Below are 27252 nucleotides of genomic sequence, written 5' to 3' on the forward strand. Positions count from 1 at the left end.
TGAGTCAAATGGGAATTTATTTAGTTCTCATGAGTCGCATCTGAAAAGAAAATATCAGTGCAGCACTCGACAACACATCCAGCAACATATCAGCTTCATGTTTAATGAATTGAGGAAGGATCTCTGCAGTTCAACGAGTTTTCTTGCTACTGTCAATTGTTTGAAATTGCAAAAGCATCCATATAAATGTTACTGCTTGTGGGGAAAAGGACTACAAACAAACTATTCTACAGAAAAATAGAACCACGGTGTTTGAACGTGAACGTGTCAACACACCGGTAGCAATGAAACCCTTTTTTTTTTTCTTTCTTTGATTAAAGAAAAGATGAGGTGTTTTAGGGATTGGGGTCACTTTCTAATAGACACACATTTTCAGTCAGAGTTTCTAAAAAGTATTTTTCTTTACACTTAGTACAAAAAAAGACATCTCTACCCGTTAGTGCTTCGTTTTAAGATACTATAACATAAATAAACAATTTATTTTCAGTGTTCAGAACAGACAGTTCCAGTGTGACTGGAAAACTAACATACTCCACCATATTCCAGTTGGCAGCAGAGGGTTTAACAGAGTTCTCCACTCAGATTTTGGCGCACCCCAACGCACCGTACTTACAAAATGTTCTTCATTTCTACAAACATAAGCCCCAGCCAATTTGGGGGGTCATTCATGTCAAGATTCACTTTTGCTCCCCTTTAGTGAAAATACGATAAAAGTTTTCAATCAAAGACTTTACAAATCTCTCCCAGTCACCCCTCATCAGCTGCTGTCATTTTGATCAACTCCCAGGTTACTGTGTTTCCTCTCCATGCACACGAGTCTCTTTTGAATTTAACAATCACAAATCCCAGAGTACAAAGCACAGTTCCCAACGAGGGCGTCATTCATTACCTGCAGTCCCACCGTCACTGCGGGTACATCAGTACATGAGCACAATCTCTATGTGACAGTAAAGTTCTGGGGTATTACCTACTGATATTTAGCATTTACTTTCAGAAAAGAAAATTAGATAGATTCTGCTGTGCAAAACGATGCCATGAAGAGCTGATAGCGTAAAGTTCCATTCCTTTTATTTCAAAATCTGTCACTGGTCCACGTCACACTTTTATCTTGAGTCTTCTTCATTCAAATAGTCCTTGGAGCCTCACTTTCTAGCACTGAGTTCCTTATTTGCAGGTAAACACCTCCGTCCTCTCGCTGCACGTGTTGCACTTGACGAAGCAGCACCATTGGAACTTACAATTGCACTGCCACACTTTGGTGTACTGGTGTGTATTGTAGCCCCGCCCGCAGCACATAAGGTCGCAGCCGTCTGTATGTGGCGAGGTGCGGTTGCACAGGCGTCCCTGGGTGCCCACGCTCCCCGTGGCTGCGTCCTCCTCGCAGTAGTTGGGCGACCTCTCGATGTAGACAAGGTCCGTCTCCATGGGCTTGCGGTAGCCCTGAGTCTGCTTCACCTTGAGGTGGGTGGGCTGGCGCAGTCGGCTAGCCCGGACTACCTCCACGTGCACGGCTTCGTTGTACTTGTCCTTGAGTACATAGCCAATCTCTCGGAACTTGGGAAGTGTCGTCCAACAGGTCTTGGTGGTGCAGGAGCCCGAGACGCCGTGGCACTTGCACTCCAGCTTCATCCTTTCTTCTAGTACCTGGAGAGTAAAAGAGAAAACAAAGCCGTTGTAGAACTGCAGCAAATACAGTCGTGATTGCTCAGTAGCTGAGCAGAGATCTATTCAGTTGGTCGCAATCTGCTACCACACCACTAGATGCCACTAAATCCTACACACTCTCCCTTTAATGAATACAGTCTTACCAAGAGGCTGGCTAAATGCTAGCTTTGTGTTGTGCAACCATTTAAATGGAAACAAATGTCAGATCAACTACATGTTGAGATATTAGATTTTTTTTGTCTGTGTAAAAACTGTGCTGACAAAGCAACATTTCTTACTTGTATTCATGCTTCTAATGAGCGGTGATTGTGCTGGTGGCTTATACTGCATTTATGCCCCCAGTCATTAAATTAAATTGCCAAAATAGCTTGAGTGCCGAGTGACAGATCTCTGTGACTTAGCCAAATCCAAGCATATCAGAATGTTCAGTCACGATGACATGTAGTTGCATGTCCTGAGGGAGGGGAAATTGCACTTACTGGTAATATTCCATCCTGTAATTTTGTCTACCTTCCTCAAACCACATCAATGACAAAGAAAACTACCCATGAAAACTAAATGAAACAAACTAAATTCACTGTTTACGGCTGGACAAGAGACTTGAGGTTTATTTGACTGCTTAAATAATGTGATAAATAGAAGAAAGCAAAATGTTGCCACATGCATTAAAGTAGATCACAGTTATAGATTCAGATGCTTTTAGTCAAAGAGTCATTTTAAATGCAATAATGTCCATTTTTTTTAGGGTATTCCTTTACTCAGTCTTGAACTTAATTTCTCTTTGAGGTTATGTCCAACATATGGTAGACAGGGCAGAATGTCTTCTCCTTGAGGCCTAAGCCTGGGGCATATGGGAAATATTGTGCGCTGTCGTCATAATTTAAGTGTCAATCCTTTGCTCCGTGGTACTGAGGAACTAAAAAAACCTCAAAATAAAAACTGTGCCCTCTTCGTTTTCTGCTGAACTGTTCTAAAAGGAAAACGCACAGAGGAAAAGAGGGGGTTGAGTTCGAATTGGTCACATTAACACATCTGTAATAATCCTGACATGACTTCTTTAACCAAATTAGGATCCCCCGATTTGCTCGAACGAAGCGTGCCTTTGTTGTATAAGATGTAAGTTTGGTTGGCAGGGCATTTTTCCAGTGCAGCTTTTTTTCCTGGCACCTCGCCTTGCCAGAAGCACAAGTCATCATTTCTATCAGACACTTATGAAATGTACACAAGAGTTGTTCAATATCTCTGTCTGTCTTGTCCATGGACTCATGTGGTCACAGTTTCCCAGATTTGAGGACATTTGATTGAAAAAACATGAGCTCCGCCGACTTCATAAAAGCCGGGGTCAGCTGTCAATCTCGCCTCGCATGTTGATTCAGAATGAGGATTTCCAAAAATGTAAGGCACAAAAACCACAAGGAATGCCTGGTAGAAGGAGTCTGACAGATGCATGGAAACATTTACTTAAACTGTGTCCATCAAAGCCTCTGATCTGTTATTAATTAGTCCAATATGACCAGATTCCCATCTAAAGATCACTTGACAAACACATAGCCCAGATGGGAGATGAAAGAGATCTGGTGATTCACTGAGTGTTCTCTTTCAGTCACGGAATCTATTGTAATTATAGTTTTCTGTTTCAACGATGCTTCTTATTAGTGATTAGAAAACACAATCTCAGCTGGGTCCCATTGGAGGAACCACTTCCTCCATCATCTGAACCAGGATCATTTTAATCAGCTAATTTGACTTCGATAGATTGGTGTCCAAGGTCATTTCAAGTGTCTCGTATCCAAGCAAAATCCACATGGGATGTGATGCACTGTTACACTGAGCTACAGATATGTGTCTCTGTTGGTCGAATCTGTGCATGGTCTGTTTTCCAGAGCTACATGCAAATAACAGTCTGAACTCCGCTCCAAAGCCTGGTGGTAATCCACTAGAAGCTGTTTGGTAACTGCCAACAGCGTGAAGAAATCACTAACCTGTGATCAGCAGCAGTTTCGTGACAGTGAGAAAAAAATGGAAAGCTACCAAAGAACCCATGAGCTACCCATGAACTAAAACAAATACACAGATGAATCACGTGTATGGATTATGAGCAACACTAATGTTTCAGAGGCTCAGACCTTAATAACTAATAGAGATTTTGGCTTCTTACTGTCTCAGCTAAGAGGAAATCTGTCTTTTGCACACCCTCCTAGAATGCGACTTTCCGAGCCCCAGAGTGAGAACAGCAACAGTGCCAACTCCAGCCCTGGCAGTCCAACATGCCAGCACCCTATCAGTCTGCTGTGTTAACACCGCCATTGTCGGCCTGCTTTCACACCCTGAATAGACACAGTCAAATGGCAGTGACATGTTTTGCTATTGTGCGGAGAACTGCAATAATATCCTGTTCCCGAATTTAAACTTCATAATTCCATGAAAGGAGCTGTAAAGAGATGATGGCAGTGCTCTATCTGGCAACCCCTGTACAGGCCCCATTGTCCCAGGGGACACGATGAAGCCCAAGTTATTAATTAGATCCATTTGTCAACATAACATCATCTTTTCTCTTTTATTTACCTCTCACACTCTTTTTCTCTGTGTTTCTTTCCTCCAAGACTGTTCGGAGATGACTAATAGCTAACAAACATGTCCATGATGGAGTTTGCCAACGGACTCTCTCAGAAATATAAGACGCCCTCTTGGAATGGAAAGATATGTCAATAATTGGCTCAAGCAACACAAGCTGCTGAAAGGCTGACTAGGTGATCAATCAATCAGCAGCTGGACAGCCAATCGCAGTCCTTTGTGTGACTTGTAGCTCTTTATCTGCGACTGTTTGCTTTTCTGCAAAGGAACACATTAACAAACGCATGTATGCATCAAGTTTGTCAAGTATCGAGTCATGCAATGTTTCGTTTAAAGGAAGATAATGTCGTGTCACTTAAAGGATAATTCCGCTTCATTACACCCAAAATGTTGGTAATAATCCTTCACTGTCTAGGAAATTCTGCTGCAAGTATGATACGTCAAAATGATGTCTATGATGGATACATTTAATGGACACTTTGGCTTTCATGTGTTTCTTGCCCCATCTGACTGTCACCACATTCCTAGATCTCAGTAGTTAACTTAGTGAGTACAATGTCATTATTACTGGTAGGTATGATGGCCAACACTTCAAAAATTTGATCCAAGCTTTAATATATTAGAAATTAACCATTAAATCAAATAATTCAAAAGGGTTTTGCTGTTGTTCTCTCTTGATCACCGTGGAAAAAACACGTGTGGCAAAGCATTTGAGATGATGAAAATCCTCTTTACCTTTCTCCCTGCCTCATTGTTATGCAAGTTCATCAAGCGGCGTGGGGTCTTTTTAATCTCCCGGGCATCCACGAAGCGGCGAGAGAACTCGATCCCGTACTTGATGTCAGCCGAGCAGCCTCCCCACTTCCAGCCTTCCTCCTGATTGTAATACCCCTGCTTCTCCCGGTCGCAGCCACACTGGCTCAGGTTGCCCTGGCTGCACGCTGCTGTGATGGCGTGGGCCACCCCTGCTGCTGTGATGGCGTAGGTGAAGGCTGCTTCCCGACTGCCTGAAAGAGGGAAAATGTTTTTTTTTTTAGGAAATTGTGGGACGTGATGACATATAAGCCATTTTGTAGATTGTTTTAGATAACTGCCACAATGAAGCTGCAGTACTTCATTCATCTTTACTGTAGCAAAATACAAAACCAAGTGAGTACATGTTTAGCACCCACAACCATTGACTCATTTAAATGTGTCATATCAGACACAGTTACATGATAATAGTACTGTATATATGTATGTACTTATGCTAATGCTAATGCTAGCCATGCTAATGTTGACCATGGTCTCCTTCGGCCCAGCAAACTTTCAACACTCCACTCCTGACACATAATGAGTTGCAGCAGAGATTTCAACCTCGATAAACAGCAGAGAAAGTTCAAGTCTGCTCCATCGCCTTGATAGGCTACAGATATTTCCTTCCCCCTCCTGAACAGCTTTCCTTCTGCACCTTGGAAGAAATGTGGTCACATTTCCGACCGCAAAGTCCTTGGGGCCGGTCTGCAAGAGTGCAGTGTTGGGATTCCAGTGTGGGGAGAGCTGGTCTAGGTGCTGTCCAACGTGCTGAATTCCTCTACAGGAGCACCTTGTTCTGCTGCCCACACTGCAAACGGCTGGGGTCTGCAGGTCTGGCTGTCTCACTCACGCTGCTCACTGACAAGAAGGGAGCAAGAGCCTGACGGTACAGAGACTGCACAAGATAAGATGGGCATCTAAATATGTTTTACCTATGCTGTGTGTTGTACTTAAGTACTGCTGTGTGAACATCATATACGTGTAATGTTATTTCTGTGCTTTCATCTAATAATTTAATGATGGTCAAAGTGCAAAATGCGATGTTATCAAGTTAAAAAACATACCGTTTCTGCTATTACTAATAAATGTTAGACTACAAAGGTGCACTTAGAAGAGGGTAGATCTCTGCCAGGTGTGTCTGCAACAACCACTGCTGCATTGTGTAATTAATGAATACAACCCACAATTGGCAAACCCCCCCCATCTAGACAGTAATGGGCTGGAAGGCATCGTAAATCGCACTTCATTCAAACTTAAAAACAAGTGGTGATGTATGCAGGCAATTGGCTCAAAGTCCTTGCATAAGGCACGTCATACAATCTTCCCAAAAACAAAAGCAAACTTATCATCTTATGTCGGTCAGGTTAGCAGCGGCTGTGTGGCAGTGATGTACTGAGCAGTGTGTGTTCCATTAGCTGTTAGCTGTTCGCCATGAACACCGTCCAAAACATTTAAAGGAAAGCAACTCTTTCAACTGTTTTCATATCCTGGTTTGTTGCAACAACCAATTCAATTTAGAATAATATAAACCTGCAAATCTTTAAATATGAGAGGGTCAAATTTGAAAATGTTTGACATTTATTCTTGATAAATTACCTAAAAGATGATTAGTTATCAAAATTGTTGTTGATCCATTTTCTGTTGATCTGCTAATTGCTTGAGCGCTGCCATATTTATCATGCAGTCACGTTATCGAATAATAGTTCTATTATGGAATTGAGATGAAAAGGAAGGACTACGGTCCACATTTAGTCAAAGGTCGATGACAAAAACTATGCCATACCATTCCTTTTTCTTTCTAAATATCTCAGAGTCCTAATGGCCACAGGGGGGCTGGCTTAAAAGGACTCCCATGGTCTGAAACAGACTGTGGGCTATTAAAACCCTGGTCTCCCTTCAACTGGCAGTAATCTGGAAGCGGCTGAGCAGCAGAAACAAGGCTGACCGCAGAGCAGAGAGGAATGTTTTATAAGACTTTTGTCTTATGTTGTGTAATGTACTCTAGTTGCAATTATTTGAATCTCTCTAGGTAAAATGTTGTATTTTCTGCACTTCAGAGAACCAGAAAGCTACTTGATGATTCATCATTTCCTCAAAAGGCTTTCAGAGAAATAGCAAAGAAGCTTGTCGGATCAGTTTGGCAACAAACGTCACTGTATCATGTTCTACAGATCTAAACGGCAATGCCAGGGTTCTGGACATTGTGACTTAATGTACTTCAGAATGTTTGGGTAGGAAGAACAAAGGATGTATGAAACCTTTTGAATCAGAGATTCATCAGAAACTGATATGTTTTTAAGTAAGGTGTAGTAAAAAGAGCTGTATTCATTCTTGACAAATTCTGATGACTTTTTGGTGAATATGAACCCGTTAAATTGAAGTGCACTGTATTGGACAATTTGGCTGTCACATGCTCAAACGTGTCAAATGTGACAGCTGTGCAATGTGTGTTTAAAGAAATATACAAAAGAGTGCAAAAAAGAGCTGCAGCAGTTTTAAATCTGGTAAACATTCAGTGCCTACAACAAATAAACTATCAGACGGACCCACAGTCCACCAACATCAGAAATAATATCCTAAAATGAGCAAATGTTGGAAATGTTTACATCTGCAGCAGCAAAGTACAACAATAAAGTGCAAATTATAAGGAAATGAAAGACAAAAATGTCTCAGTGTGGCCTGTGTAATTTTCCCTGACCAAACAATCTATTAACAATTTTAAAAGTTACTAAATGTAAAATATTTGCTTATTTTACTCAATTTAATGGGCCCAGACAGTGTGGTCAGATAGAACCAAAGCTGCTAGCATTAGCTGGAGTCCAGCCTTGGCATGACAGCTTTACATAAAGCAGCATAGCAAAACATACTTATTTGCTTATTGCCTGATTTTATAGAGCTTCTTTGTGTTACATACTTTTAAATAAACTGCTTCTTTGCAGTCATTTGCAGCTGTTTTTCATTTCATTTCCTCTTTTTTCTTCAGAGGGATTTTTTGCACCTCTTATTCTAGTCTCAGGGGCATTTACTGAACTCTCACAGACGTTTTACCCCCAAAAGCCACTGTTAATTTCCTATCTTGGCACTGGTGCTGCAGCGCTAGTACCACGGCCACAGGTTTGCCCGATGAGGACTGACTCACAACCACTTGCTCCTTTGGATAGCAGCAGAGCTGTGCCCCACCAGCTTGTGGTAACTGCTGCCCCCACCTCACATACATGCACGGATGGTGGAGCACAACCATAATGTACGTTGTATCCACACGCATGCACATGCACGCAGATACTGAGTGACCGGCCATATAATAAAAAATACACAACACACTCACACTACCCTCCACCCTCACACACATACACTGTTAGAAAAACGCACTTGCACATAAACGCACAAACAGAGCGTCACTGTAATGTTTAAAACAGGATAAAGGCAGTTTCCAGAGAAAGGGTGGTTCCCTGAGCCATAGATGCATGCCCATTTCTGGGCCCATTGAGCTGTGCTGCTCATGGGGAAAATGATGATGATGGGGCTTGTGCTGGTTGACACCCCCTGGTGGGTCTGGCACTGCCAAGGCTCTGCCTGGCCATAATGAAAGCCAATTACACAAGCCAAGGGACTCTGGCTATCTTTTTTCTTTGTGCAATGAACCAAAGAAGACAATATGTTGTCCGTTGGGTGTAAATAACCATTAGCATGGATCCTTCAATCTCCCTTTTACCTCTTCAATCATATTATGTGTGAATAAAAGTAGAAACACATGATGAATAGAGAATGCATTTTGGTGCCCCAAGGAGATAGAAATCAAAAACCCAAAGATTCTAAATACACCGAACAAAACAAATATATCAATATGAACCACTAGCAGGAAACTCTGTATTTCAACAACAATGCTCTTGTGTTGGATGCTGTGTGTGCAACACAATTTGAACCCTGTACCCTCAGGAAAGGAAGGCCCTGGTTTGCTGAACAGCCATGTGGTTGATGAAAAGCGACGGCGAAAAAGCACCCATAACAGCAGCTGAAAGCCCTACAGAGGCTGGCCCCAGAGTCCTGACAGGCCTCCACGAGGAACCACCCTGGGATAGCCTCGCTAGCTGCCAGTGGAAAATTGGAGTGACCAGAAAAACCTCAATGAACTTGGAAACATCCAGGAGAGAAGAATGGGGGAATATTAAACCAGATGTCTAATGGAGTTTAGTGGCAAGTGTCTGCTACACTATCCAAGAAAGTAGGGAGGAAGAAGATGAGTCTTGCTTCACTCAGAACAGGTACAAGCATTCATAAATAAGCACAAAGTAGCCTGCTATTTGCCTGTGTCTGGGGCTAAAACCAGAGCTGTAGTGAAAGTTACTGACTCAGAGTGCCTTGGCCTTCACGTTACCTGACCACACCACTTTGGACAGCGGCCCCTACTGCAGTGCCCATCGTGTCTTTTGACCAACCTGCCGAAAACTGGGACACAAAAATAAATCTCTGGATGTAGTGGCTCGCCGCTAAAACGGCAATCTGTGTTTAGAGCCGGAGGCATGCACACCGCTAGACAAATTTCACATGACACAGCACAGGAGATTTACAACCGACGACACTATACAGGCAGTGCTGCTGGTGTAGTATAGGCTAGCTGATGTAGTAACACTGCCGCTGACCGCAACGGGCCTCGCTTTCTTCACCGCTCACAGGCCATGGTCAGGCTATGTTGCTGACAAGAGAGGAAACGGAAAAGATATACTGAATGGACTTGGACACGGGGCTGTGGAGGCCACTGCTCCGTCCCAGAAAACAGTCCAAAGACAGTTTTGTTTTGTGCGCATCAGTCTTGGGGTGGCACACCAAAACCAAGGGCCATGACTACATTCCAGGAATTATATTATGCTGTTGTAGTATATTTGAAAATGATGTCAATATGAGAGTTAGGCAATCGCACAATGTACTTTGGTTTCTTATTTTAATGTTTTACCTCCTATCTAAAGTGCATAGACTAATACCAGTACAGTCGACATTGTCAGTTGCAGTTTAATGTGTTATGTTATGTATCTGTGTACACATGTGTGAGGCGATCCGTTGTTCTTCAAAGAGGCTAGTTGTCCTTTTCCTAAAAAAGGCAAATATAAAGCTTTATTCACTTTACTGGGAACAAGCCTACTCAAGTTTAAAATCATCTTATGCATATGTGAGTCACGACGGGGGGCCGGCAATTATATCAGGGTGGCCATGCCCCCCCCCCCCCCCCAGCCACGCCTTGGCAGCGACACTGATGCCTATCTAGATAAAGGGTTGAAATCTAAACTCAATTACTCCATTTTCTAGGCAACAAATGGGCAGCAAACAGCACATTACATTTTATACTTTCTGAATACAGTTTGTCAGCTGTGTACGTTAATGTTTATTTTCTGGCATTGAGAAATCTCATGACAACCAGATTCAAATTCCTTGTTTGTGTTCGCTACAAAACTTGGTTGCACAATAGCATAAGAAGGTCTGTGGCCTATGTGAGCTGCAGTGAAGCATGCTGTAAGAGTGCCGCAGCACGAATAGGCTACAACATTTTTAGTGCAAAGGTGAGGAGGACCGGATGTATTACAATAAGAGGACAGAATAAGAAATTTAGCAGTTGAAAAAGGGCTGGAGAGAAGTAGTTTAGGCTGGAATACTGGTGGGGGTCTTGTCTAGCAACAGGAAAACACACACACACACACACACACACACACACACAACACTCACAGACCGGCAGAGCCCAGCAGTGCAGTTGAATGGCCTCTCCACACAAGCCAAGGCTGTTGGTGGAGCAGTGAAGGGAAAAGCTTTTTAAAGGCCCCCTCATCCCGGACATGCACTCACACCCGGGGGACAGAGGAGGACTGGATTGCATAAGAAATGACATCTCAACAACACAACGATACACAGGAGTTTTGTAACTTCATATCCATTAAGCACAAGGACATCCTGTCACGGACAAATGGCACTAAAGTGAACAAAGGGGAAAGTGTCACCTGCTGGTGGCCGAGGGTCTCTACACTCGTGGTGATGTTGACTGACAGTATATATATTACAAACAGGACAGGACTCATCCAGCGGAGCCGCCAGTTCTCCTCAATTACCCACCAACTATATTTTTAAGGTGGACAGGGAGATAACAAAAGTAAATTTTGGAGCTGCATGTAGGTTCACTAACTTTAAACTAAATCCTGTTAAAGGTTTTTCTACTAATTCCCTGCTGCTTTCTTTGCCTTGCTGCACTTCCACTCTCCAAATAAAGTGATAATCCTAAAGCCGAGAAAGTCCCAACTCTTCTTCAAAAACAAAACTTATACAGCGTGATAAATTCCAAACTGAAACAAAAGAGTGAATCAAATAGAAATCTGAGATACTTCTTGGCATTGTGTCAGCACTAATTGTATTTAATAGTTCATGCACACTCTATGAAAAAAAGGACATTTTCCACACAGTACATGTATAATAATGTTATGACACCCAAAACACTGAAAACAAGCTCTAACCAATGCCTTGCCGGCGCTGAAACTGTGTCTCCAGGGCCCCATGGAAGGGGAAGAAAGTTGGAGGAAAACCCCTTGCTTTGTATACCAATCACTGAACTGACTAACGCGCTCTCTACTACTGTTTTCCGTTCCGCTTTATGTACCGTTGCTATGAACATATGCTCCCAGCAAATTATAGACAAAGTTGTGGTCCGTGAGGTTTGCAGCTTGAGGAATTAGCACAGCCGTGTTCCTGTACAATAAAATAATATTGTTTTACCAGAACTAGGCTCCACAGTCTCAGTGGACTCACATCATGGAGCTGGGGAAGTGACACGCTTTGGCACAGCCGATTACTGTAGGGTCCCGAGTTTGATTCATATAATAAGGAGGGCTTTGAGCAGTAAAGCTAAAACAATTATGAGGGTATTTAACGTTGCCGGTATTAAACGCTGAGAATCTAAGTAAGCTGCCTCCCAGGCATAGAAAATTGGGCTGGCAGAAAACATCTGAAAAGCATCCTTTTTTCTTCCCTGATCTCCCTGAGGTGGAGATAAAGCTTTTTCACTGAATACCGAGACTTGCTAAAACAGGCACAAATCCTTCTTCCTACCCTTTCATCCTAATAATGAGACCGAAATCAGGACCTCACCTGCTCAGATCTAGAAATGTAGGCCTGTATGTGCTGCACACGGTAATCATCAAGTTCATTTGAGGACAGAGTTGAGGATTTTCCTCAATTTCATCTTCAATGGAAACATATTTACTGAGATATAAATCAATCCCACATCATATTATCGAGGATATCATTATCATCATCACTATAATCAGCGAGTCAAATATGCCACTGATGACATGTTTTGTTTCTCATTACAAAAGAAACTTTCAGATCTAACGTTTCCATATTCGTTGATAGTCATCAAACCCTCAAATAAAGCTCGAGGTCTCTTAACATCCTCTCCCTCCCACCAGTGTCTCTCTGCCTCGAAACCCACCAACTCTCGCTCTCTCTCTCTGAGCTCTCACCTAAGTGGGCCAGTAGCGGTGTGATTGTTGGCACATGTAAATGTCCAGTGGCAGCCCTGCGTGTAGAGAATACAGTGATCGGCCTGGGATTGTGTGGAACAAAGAGCACTGTGAGATTACAGTTGATCCTCTCGCATCCTGTTTCCTCCTGCGTCTAGCGGCACTGTCAGACACAGACAGACGCAGATCCCAACCGATAACGTAGCGATGCAGGGAGGGGCGACACACACACACACACACACACAGGGGCCCGAGGGCCAGGGCCCGGGACAACCCCGGGCCACGTCAGCAGACGGACGGTGGGTGGGCAGGAGAGAGAGAGAGAGAGAGAGAGGGGTGAGGGAAAGGAGAGGGACCCCAGCTCCCGACACACCCACACAGTCTGAGACAGAGGCAGAGCTGATGAATGAACAAGGGGCCTGGCGATGATAGCGCTGTTTGGTCGCGTAGGACGAGAGGCCCCACCCTAGATACAGACACATGCTGTGGGCAGGGGATGTGAGGCGAAAAATTGGGAGAAAAGGAGTAAGAGATGACCTTTACCAAGCCCTGATGACCACAGCCCACACACTGCAGAACAGCAACACATCAGACTATCCCCTATCTGATAAAAGTTAGGGGAAAACATCCTACACATCGGGACACACACACACTACACACATTTATACGACTGCTCTGTTTTCTCTGGACTCACACAGAGGAGGGCAGAGAGGATTACAGCTACCCACATGATGATGGGCTGAAAAATAGGCCTTTTATCCACCACCGTTCCACCATAACACAATGCACGCATCATTTCCACGCTGTTATCCGCATAGCACCAAGTACTTGGCTGCCTGCGAGTGAATCCGCAGTTTTGCTGTTAGCTTGGCACTACAATCCATCAGAGATATTTTCAATATAGCATCCTTTTACGGTAATGACAACATCTTTACTTGGAATAAGCTGAAAGATTACATATCTGAGTCGATAACCACAATGAGCCTGAAGGGTGTACAACTAACGAGAAACTAATCCCACAAAGGGAAAAACCTCGGCGGCAGTGAGATGATTGATGGTACTTTAGGAGAGTTCACCAGTGTCAAAGTACCCAATTGTGTGCTCTTGAAAAACCCCTAGTTTTGAAGAATGAGTTTTCGACTGTCTTTATTACACTAGTCCTGGGTATAACACTTATAGCCAACTCACTAAGCTCATATGTCAAACAGGGTAACGTCGTCGTTTTTTTGAGGAAGAATTTAACTGTGAAGCCTCTCTCTTCTCTCTCTCTCTTTTATATATATATATATATATATATATATATATATATATATATATATATACATAAAAAGAGAGAGAGAGAGAGGCTTCCTTGAAAAAGCGAAGAAAATATATATATATATATAAATACGAGAAGCAAAAAAATATATTGGGTTAATAGATTAATACTCTCTCCTCTAAATGTTGAATAAGCATGGGGTTGATCGTGTAGGTGGCTACAGTTACACTGTACGACTGCTTTCAAAGAAACAATGTTTATCATGTAGTTGACATTTAACTCAAGTTCAGCTGGTCGAAATTATTATTTCAACTTGCATTTCCTTTTACTTTGACAAAATGAGGAAACAAAGCACGAGGGGAACCACATGGCCATTTGAATAGATTTCCTCGTCCGTTCACTATTAGCCTTAGGTTGGACTGTGATGTTGTACTTGCTTTCTGCTGGGATATGATTTCACCACAAATGACCATCAACTGATTCCGAGAAGGGGAAGGAGCTCCGCCAATGCGTTTATAATCTGCAAGTATTTTGTTGTCCTCAAACCAGGAGCTGGTAGTTCAGCGTATGAGAGAAGAAATGCTGGGGGGAAAGCAAACAAATGGCTAATTTAAGTCTTCAACAACAAACACAATGTGACGATCGTAACACGAATGCCACTGTACTTTTTATTATATGTTTTAAATTGTATGCACTCCTATGAAAGCTGCTGTGAGACCATTGTCTCCTGTTATAACATTGGTGGAAGAGGTCTGAAATGCCAAAGAGCTGTCTTCAGAACTGTGACAATTGGGTCGGCACAACGATTCTTTTTTTTAATTCAAGAGTGTGGGGTGAAGTTCAGAATAGCTTAAGACACTTAACACCAAATCCAGTGCATCTGTTGTCTTTGACACATTGTGTCCGAGCGCGAAAACACAAAAACATTTAATCAATTTCAGCTTTTTCAAAAACGGTACGCAATGCAAAACTCTAAACCAAAATCCCAAAACTTCTATCAACCACGTCCTCTTTGCACTTATCCTCCTCCACTGTTTAAATTGGGGATACAAAAAAAAAAATCGACCTCAGCCATGAGTTATGTCTGTCTGCAGTGACCTTTCCCCTCCTCTGAGAGGGAGCTCTGCTCGAAGGGAGTCCTGCAACTCCAGCTCCCGATCAAGTACGTGCCTGTCCGGGAGTTCTTTCCACACAAGTGGTTTTCAATGAACCTGCTGACTTGAACATCCTTTATCTGACTAGACGCTGGTTTGGCCCCTGCAGCCCTGAAGTCCTGGCAGGTGGATCGCCCACTGCCTTCACCACACTCTGGGCGTCCAAGGGGAGATGGATGGAGGGAGGGAGAGAGGGAGTGACTGGCTGGGAGATGATACCATGAAGGAGGATGGGGGAATGCAGACACGAACACACCCTCTATTCTCCTCCCTTAAAGCCTAAGCCTCCACATTTGATCATACTTGAATTTGTTTTGGTAACTACTCAGATGGACATTTCATATCCAGTTTCCCTGTTCTCATCCCGAGAGTTTCTAGTGATGATGCACAGCTTGGGGCAACAAGTCAGTGAGGTAAATGAGTGAGAGAGAGAGATAGAGAGTAAACTGAAGAGGAAGCAAAAGGGAAGAGAGGCATGATGTAGGTCACAGAGCAAAACAGACTTTTCCTTGCATCTTTTCTGAAAAGCCTTTTTTGTTTCAAAGTAGCATTCATACAACAATGTCTTGCCTTCAATTCGACCTCGTTGATTTGGTGTTCTTCAAACAACAGTTCAATTTAGTTTGTTTTGGTGCTGCTGAAAAATAAAAAAATTAAAACACTGCAGTATTTCCCCTGCAACAAAAAGGCTCACCTGTTCAAGTGCTGCATCTATTCTTGTGCAATGGGCCTGAGGCAGGATGATTGAACTTTTGTTATATTTCACTGCCGGGACAACAAGAAACCTCTTTCAGCATGAAAAGCGTGAATCAGGACGGTGACAAACTGGCTGGAAAGTCAAACAGAGAGTAACCAGAGCAGGCCTTTTCATGACAAGAGGGCCAGAGTTGGCCTTTGATGCTGAGTGTAGCCGTTGAAAGGTGTCCATTTTCAAGCACTAATCGCCAACATCAAGTGCATTGCAATTTGAACAAAGCTGTAAGATGTTCATAAGCAGGTTTTTTAAGTGAAGGGCATCTCTATTACTGCTGGTTTACCGAAGGAATGTCTGATGGTCGATGCTTTTTTTTCAAAGTCAAGTCAAAACATAACATTAAAGAAGGAAAAAGTAGGAATATACAGTAATAGTGGATTTGATTACTATAATAGAATAAATGTAACAGGAAAATAAAGCACCAACAGCGTAGTACTGTTCATGTGTAAAAGTTGAGGTATGGGGCAAAGATCACACTGGCTGGATCTAAGACACGTCAACTTATTATGTGAGATGTGTAACAGAAACCACATGGGGCTTTCGATGCACTTCATGCGTGGGTGAACACACTTAAATACGCATAATAAAACGGCATCAACAAATCACAGCCCTGGGATCAGTCTCTGACAGAAATATTTAAAATAGAATGATTCATCCAGAAACCAGGCCAAGGATTATGATTGGAGGATTGACCACGTTTGCCATTCTTGTCCCGGAGCCCCCTCCTTTCCTCCTGACTCGATGACGGATTTGTCTCTAATTTCATTATTACTTCTTGATAGACTGCAACCAGCCACTCAATAACACCCATTTCTGTTAGCACAGCATAATTCATCCCACATTTTTTACAGACTGAAAGTACCAGCTCATGCCAACACCATAGCAGGGCACATGGAGAGGACCGCTAAATCTGCCTCTGCAGACGAGACAGAGACGCACTTAAATTGCCAGTTTCAAGTCTCGCTGCGAGTTTATGGTGTTGTTCTCCAATTTGTCAATTAGCGAATAATGAGGGAGCCAGCGTTCCTTGCAAAACAGAGGAACCGCCGAGGGATAGATCTGCAACAAGAATGGGGATGCTTTCATTTTTCCATCAATCCATCCACCCTCGAGTCTTGTGTTCAGGCAACGGAGAAGGTGCCAGCAGAAGCCATCTACTGAGCCGAATACACTTTCTCTGTTTACAGTAGAAGAGTGAAATACATATCAAATGAACACCCTTTGAAACTGAATCACCTCTGCTGAATGAAGATATCTCAGGCTCTGTAATGCTCAATAACCCAACTATTAATGTGTGCTGTCTTGGAAAGCGAATGTAATACCATGGAGAAGCTCCAGAACAGAAAGACCGCCTCCAAGAGCCGGCAGCACAGAGAGAATGCATTAGACTTGCGGTCGGCTGATCTTCAGTTCTTGAAGAAATGCCGACATCTCCTCCCTCCAGTCCAAAACTAAGACTGGATCACAGAGCGGGGGGAAAGGTTTAGTGTTCATAATTTGGGGGATTTGAATGAAAAACTTAAATGGGAGCGGAACGGGAATATCTTTTCCCCTGCACTTGATTATGATGATGTGGGAATTTGCAGATTCGGAGAAGGGATTGGAACATTTTGCTGAAGGGGTGTATTCCATGATTTCATATGCCATACTAGAGAATTCCATAATACAGACAGATGTGATCAGAAAACATGGTTACATCTTCAGTCGTGAGCAACAAACACTGGAAACTATCACAACTGAGAATGTTGTGCGCCAGCTGATGGCAGTTTGACAGTGAGGTGTTGAGAGAAAACCCTAAATCGCCCACTTTTGGCAGTGGAGTTTTGCAGTAGCTGTGGCTTGTGCGGTCTCCCACGATGACCTAGTGGGACACTGCTAAACTGAACGAGCACTGTCAGATCCCGACCAACAGCCTTCCCACCGACATCAGTGGAGAGCTTTGTCCCAAGATGCAATAGCAACCATGCGCCTGTATCCAGCCGTCTATCTTATCACTCGGTTAAAGTTTATGGAGAACAAAACTAGGGTCAAAATATTTAATCATTTTTCTACTTCTATTTAACACAGGATTTAGGCTCCAGGGGGCAAAACTCGATAACGTCACCCCTGCTGCGACACTAACACAAAAAACATGCAGTTAATATGAGCGCATTCAAGGACACTGCCACTCTGCAGATAACCAGACAATGCTTTGTGCTGTTTAAAACAAGCCTGATTTACTATCATTATAGACACTTCCCCTATCATGTATGTGTGTGTGACATAGAAAAGGGACCCAAATTCAACAGTTGAATTACATGTTTTCTGATCACGGCAGCCCAGTAAAATTGACTTGTGTCAAAAAAGAGAGTTGAGATCCCAGGAAAGCTGCCTTAAATGAAGGAATACATGTTCGTAGTGCTCCACGGTTGTTTTGTTTAAAAAGATATGATATGGTTACACTATAGTGATTTGTTTAATGACTCCTCGTATTATAAATGATGAGCCCCCCACATCAATCAAATATAAATCCATAGTAATGATGAAATTTGTGCCAATACAAAAAAATACTCACAGTAGCTTCGGTGATGAAGCATTGTGTGTGTGGTATCCTGTGGTAGCCCAAATATGCTGGCTTGTCTTAAAGCGTATATGGTAGTTGTAATCAATCATCAGATAATTTACTGCAGATCATCGACTACTTAAAATGCGCAATATATCAAACAACAAACTAACTCAGGTAACATTAAAATACCAGCTGAGAATGAGCTCAGACGTGATTTGCCGTATGTCATGTCTCCAGAATGACACAATGGCCGGTGGTGAGAGGATTTCTCAATCCACTTCAAGTCGATTCAATACAGCTTAGTTTTCTGTGCAGTGCATGTTCCAGTCAGTGAATTAATTTATTATTCATCTCTGAATTTTTGTCTTGCTTTTCACCAGTTTATCAAAAACACATTTATTGAACAATTATTTTTGTGTGTGAATGTTTGTGTGTGTTGTTTCGATATGTCTTTTTGCCAGTGCATTCATTGACAGAAATATCATTCAAATGCAAAACATGCACTTGAACTCAATTTGTTTTTTACAGTTATTGATGCTTTTAGCACTTGAAGCTCTATTGTGTTACCTTCAAAAACCATGAACCCACAAAACTATAGAGCACAAGCCTCTGTTTAGACGAGTCTACCGACCCGACGGACAAAGAGCTGCTGTGTGCGCCTCGGTACAGCTATGGGTTTCACATAATATGCCGACACAGTCAAAAGGCACAAACGATGCAACGTTTTCTCCCTTTTGCCCCCGTTGTACAGAGGAGTAAATCTATTCACTTGAAGGAGAGAGGAAGAACCAGGCGCGTCTGGATCTCTGTGACAGTCTTTACAAACTATCAAGAACAAAGTTACAGTACTGTGAGTGAGACCACAGGGTGCCAATGACACACACATGGAGCCATGATCTCTCTCGCTCCAATCTCGGCAGATTTGTCATGATTGTCATACAGAAGGAAAATAAGTCTTTTGTTCGCTGGTTATTTTCTTTATTCAACAAAAACCCTAATCAATAATGTCTCTGTAAAACCCAGGAGCAAAATCAAGTTCCACACTGGTCTGAAAGAAGACGTCATCGTTGGAATACTTTTTTGAGAAGGCCCCAAAGTCCAATCATTATTGGACAATCATGGAAGGCCCAGTAGTCATCACTCTCTCACCAGAACTGGACACCAACACTCATGTGCTCAGCGCGGGCGCATGAAGCATTTATTTGTGTAGATCGACTATGGAAACCAAACCAGAAGAGCGAAGGCGGGCATGAAATTCAGATGACGCCGTTATGAGATGTCGATGTCACATCACTGATGAAAACTTGGGTTGAATGGCCTCAAAATACACAAAGATGAGTGAAAATGTTTACAATCCCCATCAGGGAAGAAGAACTATGTGAATTAGAAGCCCTAACTGTAGATTCTTATCCTACAAAGTACTTTGCTTAACAGTATAATACGTAAAAACACGGACAACAATCCTACAAAAATACAGAGGAGACACACAGATGCTTCTGATGAACCACTGCCTAATATCATTCCGAAGTCTCTACGCCATTCAAAAGGGCATAAAAAAACAGACCAAAAGGAGGAGGAAAGGGGATGTTGAGTGTTGAAGAAAACAACATGAGCCCCATTACAATAAGAAAGCGCCACATTCACAACAAAGAAAAAATGCTTTTTGGAGAGAGAGCTGGAGCTAATTCAGCTACTCCTTAAGAGGGGTGATTGTTAACAGAGCCACCGGATTAAATGCACAGCCCGACCGCAACGTAATGGCAACAAAGCATCTCCTGAATGAAAGGAAATATATAAAAGTCCCTGTAAAACAAAAACGACGCAAAAGAGGTTTGCGGAGAGCCAAGTCTCTCAAACAAAAGCATCGTAAATGTAAATGTTTGTCTGCATGTATGTGCACAGCCAGGCATGGACACGACCAATTTAGCCCAATTAACAACAGATGTGTCCATCTATTTTTGGTTCAACAAGCGCTCTCTGCAATAACACCATTATAGTTGTCTCCTTATTTGCAATATCATTTTTCAACCATACGTTTTCCCCATTAGGCCTCCAGTGCCTTTCGGTAGCTTTTCCATAACTTTGGCATGGCCAGCGATGGTCGGCATGCTGCTAACCAACGGTCTCGTTGCAGAACCTACATCAACAGAAACCAGAGCGCCCTGGAGAAATACACACATTGTCAATTGAAAGGAGGACAACTAAGATGGGCTGGAATATATGAAGTTCTCTTGAGCAATGCCAACATGAATGGTTATACAATAGAGAGTCAAAGAGACTGTGTTTTACTGGTTTGAGCTTTGACTGTGTGATGTGTGCAGCTTGGTTTTGGCTTGTGAAGAGCCATATTTCATGGGGCTCAGAGGGTCGGGGGCTGGCACCACATTTTTGATACTCTTCTTGTACTGTTTCATAAAACTGACAAAATAGGATGGCTTGAAACATGTAAAATGTAATTTCTGTTCCCTCCTCAGGAGGAAGGCCACTGGCGTTATCATTGTCGGCTTCTTTATCGTTCAGTGATCAGGGAGCACATGCAGCTCTAAGAAGTCTCTGATCTATGCTTTGAATCCCGCACTCACACAACATCCAAGTAGCAATCCATGTCTGTCATGTGTTATGATCGGCTGTGAACGACGCACACTTGAAATCCATTAACTTGAGCTTTGTTGCATGTTGATTTTTTTTTTTTTTGGGGGGGGGGGGGGTTGGTTGATTGCAAATTTGTCTGAAAATTTGCAACACTAAAGTAGTGTCCTGTATTAATGCCTATTTGTGTGGCCCTTCCTTGCGTTAATATATGATATTATCTATTTTAGGGTATTTTGTGCTATTCCTCTCTAACTCAACAAATTAACTAACCTTTGAATACACATAAACCTAAATTGAATTCTAGTTCTAACTAACTGCTAATTAAATAGGTGAGTATTGGCAGAAGAATCCTCACTCTAACAGCTAAAACTTGAAAAGGTTCTCATAAGGACAGCCATGCAGGAGCACACGTTTACAAATGCAAACACAAGCGTGCACTGTGCCTTTTCCCATTTGTGATAGAACCCAGACTGACCTACTCGCAGCTCCTGACCGAAGACTGTCCTTTCTCCCAGCGCCGAACAGTTCCAGCGTCCATATCGGAACTGGTACTGGCACTCATTGATGCCCATCTGGGCGCCTTCGCCCACAACGATGATGGCGTCCGGGCGGCTCTGGCAGATGGCCCGCTGGCGAGGTGCCAGCCCGGGAATCTTGTTGCAGATGATGTTGGCACCCAGAGCCACCACCGAGGACAGGGCCCTGCCGAAGTGAGAGAAACACACCACGCGCACACGCATTCGTACACACACACAAACATCCACGGACACACAGACACACGCAAACACAGACTCAGTTAGAACTTCCAGAGGATGGTCAGGCTGGCTCATTTATGTGCGACGCTCCAGAACAGGATTCAACTCAACCGGTGATTGATGCACGTTCCGTAGTGAAGTGAAAGCTGTACGACATGAAAGTATGGCTGTTTAGTGGATTAGAGGTCAATCCAAAACCTGAAAATGTCATCCAACATAAAACAAGGGAAACTTGCTGAAACAGCCCAGAGAGAGAAAGCAAGATGCTTATTTGACTACTGACAACGCCACTCCACATTGGTTTGGATGGGGGAAGTTTAAACAATAAATTAGGGGTTTTATGTTAATTGTTAGGTAACAAGCGTGAACGGTTGCCAGACTTACGCAAATATAGTATGTACAGCATATACACTTTCTCTGTGTCTCGTTATGTAGATGCAGGTTTCAAATTTCAACCAAATGTCACGCAAAATATAATTTTTCATGATTTGTGTGATCATGTTTGAAAGTTATTCAGGGTGTAAAGTGCTGCCCATAAATTTCACGAGAGACTGCTTTTACTTTAGCCACATCCTAAGATTGGTTTGCATGGAAAAATATGTAAGCTTTTCAACACTAGTCGTCCTAATTTGCAGGGTATTAATGCGCGGCATAGTAAACGACACCCGTCCTACTCACTTCTCTTCAGGGAGATGTCGTTATATCTGATCACACTCTGTGATAATATCACAACATGTGTTAAAGATGGCTTTGCAGCCACGGAGAAAGCCAAAACAGATTACAGCTAAACAAAGCGCTGACTATCTCCACGACTCTTGTTTATAGCCCTCGAAACCATGTAGATACATACTTTTCAAACACGTCAGGGACGGGGAGCCATAAACGAGCGTGGCGGCAAACGGCAGCTTTGAAGTATGACGTCGAACTCCAGAGGCCTTCACCACAAACGGGGCAAACCAACGCAGGCAAGTTGTGTGTCAGCGAAAAGCGACGGCAGCGTAAGAAGAGTGAGAATGGGAGAGACACTGAGAACAGACACAACGGTTTCTTTGGATCGTAGTTCACAGTGATCTTGGTGGGAGACCCCTGACTAAGAGCAAAGATATGAGCATTGATTAGATCGCCCTCTGGACAATCGTGCTCCCTTTCCGCTGGTTACTTGAATTTCTCCACAAAGACAGAAAAACACGAATCTCAATTTCAAACACATGACGTTGAAATAAATCCTAACTGCAGTGAGGCGAGTATCTGTTACGAGACTGAGGACTGCACACATTCTCTCTGTCTTCTCGGTGCAGTCAGGGGAACGCACACAACACTATATAAAGGGGAAAGCACCATTGTGTTGATTTTGCAATCTCTGCTGTAAAAGTCAGCATAAAACCTAACTGAACTAAGATTTCTTCAGTTAAAATAAACATACTGAGATCTATATTTCTAAAAAATAGTTTAGCATAAGCATTTTGGAGGCTGTCGCTTCAAAAATACATAACAACTCATCCAAAAAATTCAACAGCTGCATTCAGCGTCTGCAGCAAACATTGCTTTCGTCTCTCACTGCTGTTAAACAAGCTTGAACCCTTCTGACCCTCTGCTGTATATGTGGTTGTTCATGGCAACAATGACATGAAGTCTGTGCAAACCAAAAAGGTCATGCTCATTAAGACAAGTAATGTGCAACTAGAGAAATTCGCTGTCTTGCATAATAAATGCTACGAGTGAATGGAACTGGTTTGTTTATGTAAATCCAAAGGCAATAAAATACATTTGAGTCTTTTATATCTCTGATGTTCCAGTGCACCACTTTACAAGCGCATACAACTGCACATTGTTCTGGCAAACAGAACTCGTAGAGACTCCCCCCCTCTTGGCTTTTTCTCACGTCATTCACCTGCTAATACGCAGAATCGCAGTCTACCACGGTCAACCATCAGACAACACCAGACAGAGAATTCCAGAGCTAAGCTTTTAAATCCTTGAAATCATCAAAGTGCACAGATTCTGTTTGCTTAGCGTATACGCTGTGTGTACGCCAGCGGCCTGGGGACAGCTCACCCACGGTCACAGATCTGCCATCAGATAGACCGCCAGCAGCAGCTCTGAAGTATGATTTCATACATTGGGTATTACAGCGAGTATCTAATAGATAGATTGACGCAAACTGCAGTGTTTGAGTGATCGCTGGTGGCTTTACTGCAGCTGTGATGGAGAGATGAAGTAGTTCTTTTTTTTTTGTTAATTACAAAGCGGGTGGCAGTTTTTTTTTTGCCTTGCACAGATACTGTCAAGTACATAACATGTGATCTGCTGAACATCCAATACACGGGTTGTGCACACAAGGGCTTTGACACCTACGCATGACACAAATCTCATATCCTAAATTATATTTATCTTTATTTTTGACAAAACATGGGTCAGTCTCTTTTATATTAAACACAAAACCTGTGACGTGATAGAAAACACGTCACGCTTAAACAGCCAACATTAAACGTCACAGAAACAGAGGCCAGTTTGACCTCACAATAGACATTTCTTTTGGAAAAACGTGATTTAAAAGAATAAAAAAAAAATCAAAAGCAGTCTCGGTGTGAGCGGTGAGGAGCTTACAGATCCCATCACAGGGTAGTTTGGCTTTAAGAGAAGCTGTAGTCTACGTCATGGCATACAGCGTGCTCACAGCCACCTACTCCATCACATGGAGCACTTTGAACACAACTGACACACTATTAAGCTCCCGGGCATGCATCTTCCACCAAGGAATGCACTCTCAAAACTGACACAACTTAACTAAACCAAGTGAATAAATGCTCTTCTTTTTTTCCAAGAGCAGAAAATTAACTGTTATGTTCGTGCTGAATATGATTTTCCTATTTTGCTGCTCATTAACAAATAAGATCCTCAGTGCACTGAAGGGGTTTCATTCATAACAAAATCACATTTGCGTCTGTCTAAAACTATATCTGGCTAGGCCATGCATAATATTAAGAAAACGGTCAAATCATTGCCATGGGAACATTAAGTGAAATCCCTGGATATTGGAGTGTGGGTGTGCAATAGCCCAAATGCTCTACATGGTCAGATCCTTTTGCTGACAGCTCATTTGTCGCCCACAGCTCAACAAATTTTGCAAAGAAAACATAAGCTTTGAGGAAGGGGCATTGCATTATTTTGAACCCGTAGAAATATAAATGTTCTCCTCAAAACATGTATTTTGTGGTTAATGCTCAACAGAAAACACACTTGAATAATCCAAACAAACAATGGTATGTAGTTCTAATGCCATTGCTATACTTAGAAGTGTAGCCCACTTTTAACAGAAAACCAAAAACCACATCTATTTCAGCATCAGGTTTGGGGTCTCCAGGCAGCAGAGAAAGGAGCAAGGGAGCATGGGTGAGTAATTATTCTGGACGCTTAAAGAAAGCCAGTGTTCTCCTGCGAGAGTAATCCTCGTTTAATTCAAAGCCGAAGCGCATTATGGTGTTAATCAAGTGCATGTTGCAGGCAAATATTCTAAAGGGACAAATGATAACGTAAAAAAATGCTGAGAAGTAACCAGAGATGGGGTCGTGCACAGAGATAATCTTTCACACGCTCAGACAGGTTGACGGTGCTCGCATCATGCGTTAAAAAGTGCCCATATTGTGTTAAATTCTCCTCGCAGGAGAGAAAAGACAGACTCTCAGCATCCAATTGTCTTGAACATCTCTGCCACTCTGTGGCCAAAACGAATCCATGTAGCAGTCACCCAAATGTTTTTTGATCATGTAAAATATTCACAATATTTACAGCTAGATGCAGACCACCACTGCTACTACTCACAAGAGACGCTCATCCGCCTGCGGACGGCACATTAGCGCGTTCAGGTTTTCACCTAATTAGTTTATTCCCACGTGGGTCATTTTCCCGGCGATGTTTCCACTGATGGGTATACTGAGTTTGCGCTTGCATGTCATTAGGAAGTGTATGAAAATGATCCTCGAATTAAATCACATTTACTGGTAAATTGCACTTTTGCGCCGCCTGCTCCCTGCGCCGTAACAGTCCGATGACACAATATAAACAACTTCAAATGAATCTCCAAGAACTAAAGATATTCATCTCACAACCGACTCTTAATGATTAGGGGGGAAAGGAAATAAATAGCTCGTTGTCCGGTAGGAAAGCTGCACGGGAGCAAAACCAAAAACCGTGCGTCTTTGTATAGCTGAAGATGAGCGCGCGCACTCCCTGAAGTTAATTAAGGACCCCAGTTAATTGGCTGAAACTTACAGGTAGCTGCCACTCGTCAGGATCAGGAAGATCTGTGGATAATAGACAGACAGCAGTACACTGCGCGACGAGAAGATGATCATGATGACATTGAGCAAATGGCCACGATCGGATAGACTCAGACGACGCGGACGGGATGAAAAAAAGCCTCCCTTAATTCCCGGTTTTAAGTCCCCTTCGCACAAAATTAAAAAAGGGGTGCTGTGCGTCTCCTTGTCTTTGGTGCGGTGGCTCTACGCAACTCCGAGCTCCCAGGGCCGTGTGTGCGCTGAGATTGGCTCTGTCATCTCTCAGCGGCGGAGGCTGTTACACAGTCTGTGGGTTCCCGGCCGGAATGATGATGGTTTTAGGGATTTTGCATGGCAGAAAAAGTGCCTCTCTCCACTCTCATGAGAGTCGTGCCTGCCATTGGGCAGGGAGAGACACTGCTATCCGCCCACTTTGCCACAGCGGGACAATAGGGTGACACTGATCCGATCCCCGATGGACGTGCGGGAGGTTTCATTCATCATCATATCCCCCCCCCCACACACACACACATACACATACCACCACCCCACCATCCAGCCAAAAATAAACAGAGACGCTGGCTGCTCACGCACAACACCATCATCACAGCTCCGCGTGCAAAAAAAAATAAAAAATCTGCACATTTCTCTGGCAGGATGTGTCGTTGTGAATCAACAAGTTGGTGTCAAATTAACGCAATAAATTCCATGTAATATGACAGATATTATCCGCATAATATGTCTGTATGCGTGTCTATGTAAAAGTGAGTTTATCATTATCCCGCTGAAAAGAAATGTCCTTACCTTAGATATTCCTATAATATTGTTAAATAAATCTTAAACGTACAGTATTACGTCCTCTTGTAACATGCTTTCCAATAACATTTCCTTAGAAACATAAAAAAAAAAACATATTTGCGGTAGCCTACTCAGATATGAGTTTCAGGGACCTTATTATTTCCTGTGGTAAAACTATATTATTGCTATAGGCGTCTATAATATGTCTGCTCTGTATGCCTGTCTGCTGCGCTCTGATGCTATTTGATGGCTGTCACCCTATAATATTCAAATATTCATTTTGTGCCCCTGCTGTGATATTGAATAATATTCTTCTCAGATTGTAAGATTGCTGAAGGTGGAAAAGGCATACAAATAGCAGTCTAAGATTGGATGTGAGCAAAGAAATAAAATACTTGGGGAGATTTTGTCGCAGAGCTTAGTGAGTGGAGGGCTTTTATCGCCTCAGCATCGTGACTCTCACTCAACTCCTGCAGGCTCAAGTCATTGTAAATGAAGAGGGTACCATGAAAAATGTAGCCATGCAGAGTGAAGGGACGGAATGAATGAGCTAACTGCTCGGGCTCAGTGAACACGGAGATGCCCC

The 27252-nt window shown here is 42.9% G+C and overlaps 1 protein-coding gene across 1 annotated transcript; it reads right to left on the reverse strand.

The window, feature by feature from the left end:
- On the reverse strand, positions 1 to 26454 carry wnt7bb (wingless-type MMTV integration site family, member 7Bb). Its single transcript, XM_031863086.1, has 4 exons — positions 25861 to 26454; positions 21309 to 21535; positions 4975 to 5246; positions 1 to 1644 (listed from the first exon to the last, which is right to left on the reverse strand). Exons 1-4 carry the CDS (start codon positions 25941 to 25943, stop codon positions 1165 to 1167), a joined length of 1062 nt encoding a protein of 353 aa, XP_031718946.1. The 5' UTR covers positions 25944 to 26454; the 3' UTR covers positions 1 to 1164.
- Between the last annotated feature and the right edge of the window lie 798 nt (positions 26455 to 27252).

The sequence above is a fragment of the Anarrhichthys ocellatus genome, unplaced genomic scaffold (genome assembly GCF_004355925.1).
Source record: "Anarrhichthys ocellatus isolate YVR2014 unplaced genomic scaffold, GSC_Weel_1.0 scaffold2, whole genome shotgun sequence".
Classification (NCBI taxonomy): Eukaryota; Metazoa; Chordata; class Actinopteri; order Perciformes; family Anarhichadidae; genus Anarrhichthys; species Anarrhichthys ocellatus.

What these genes read in the sequence shown, in the direction of transcription:
- wnt7bb (XM_031863086.1), bottom strand. Translation starts at nt 25,943, where the DNA reads ATGATCATCTTCTCGTCGCGCAGTGTACTGCTGTCTGTCTATTATCCA. An exon ending in CGGTCAGGAGCTGCGAGTAG is followed by an intron (nt 5,247 to 21,308) that starts GTCAGTCTGGGT and finishes TCCCTCTTTCAG; the next exon opens with GCAGTCGGGAAGCAGCCTTC. An exon ending in ACAATGAGGCAGGGAGAAAG is followed by an intron (nt 1,645 to 4,974) that starts GTAAAGAGGATT and finishes TTTACTCTCCAG; the next exon opens with GTACTAGAAGAAAGGATGAA.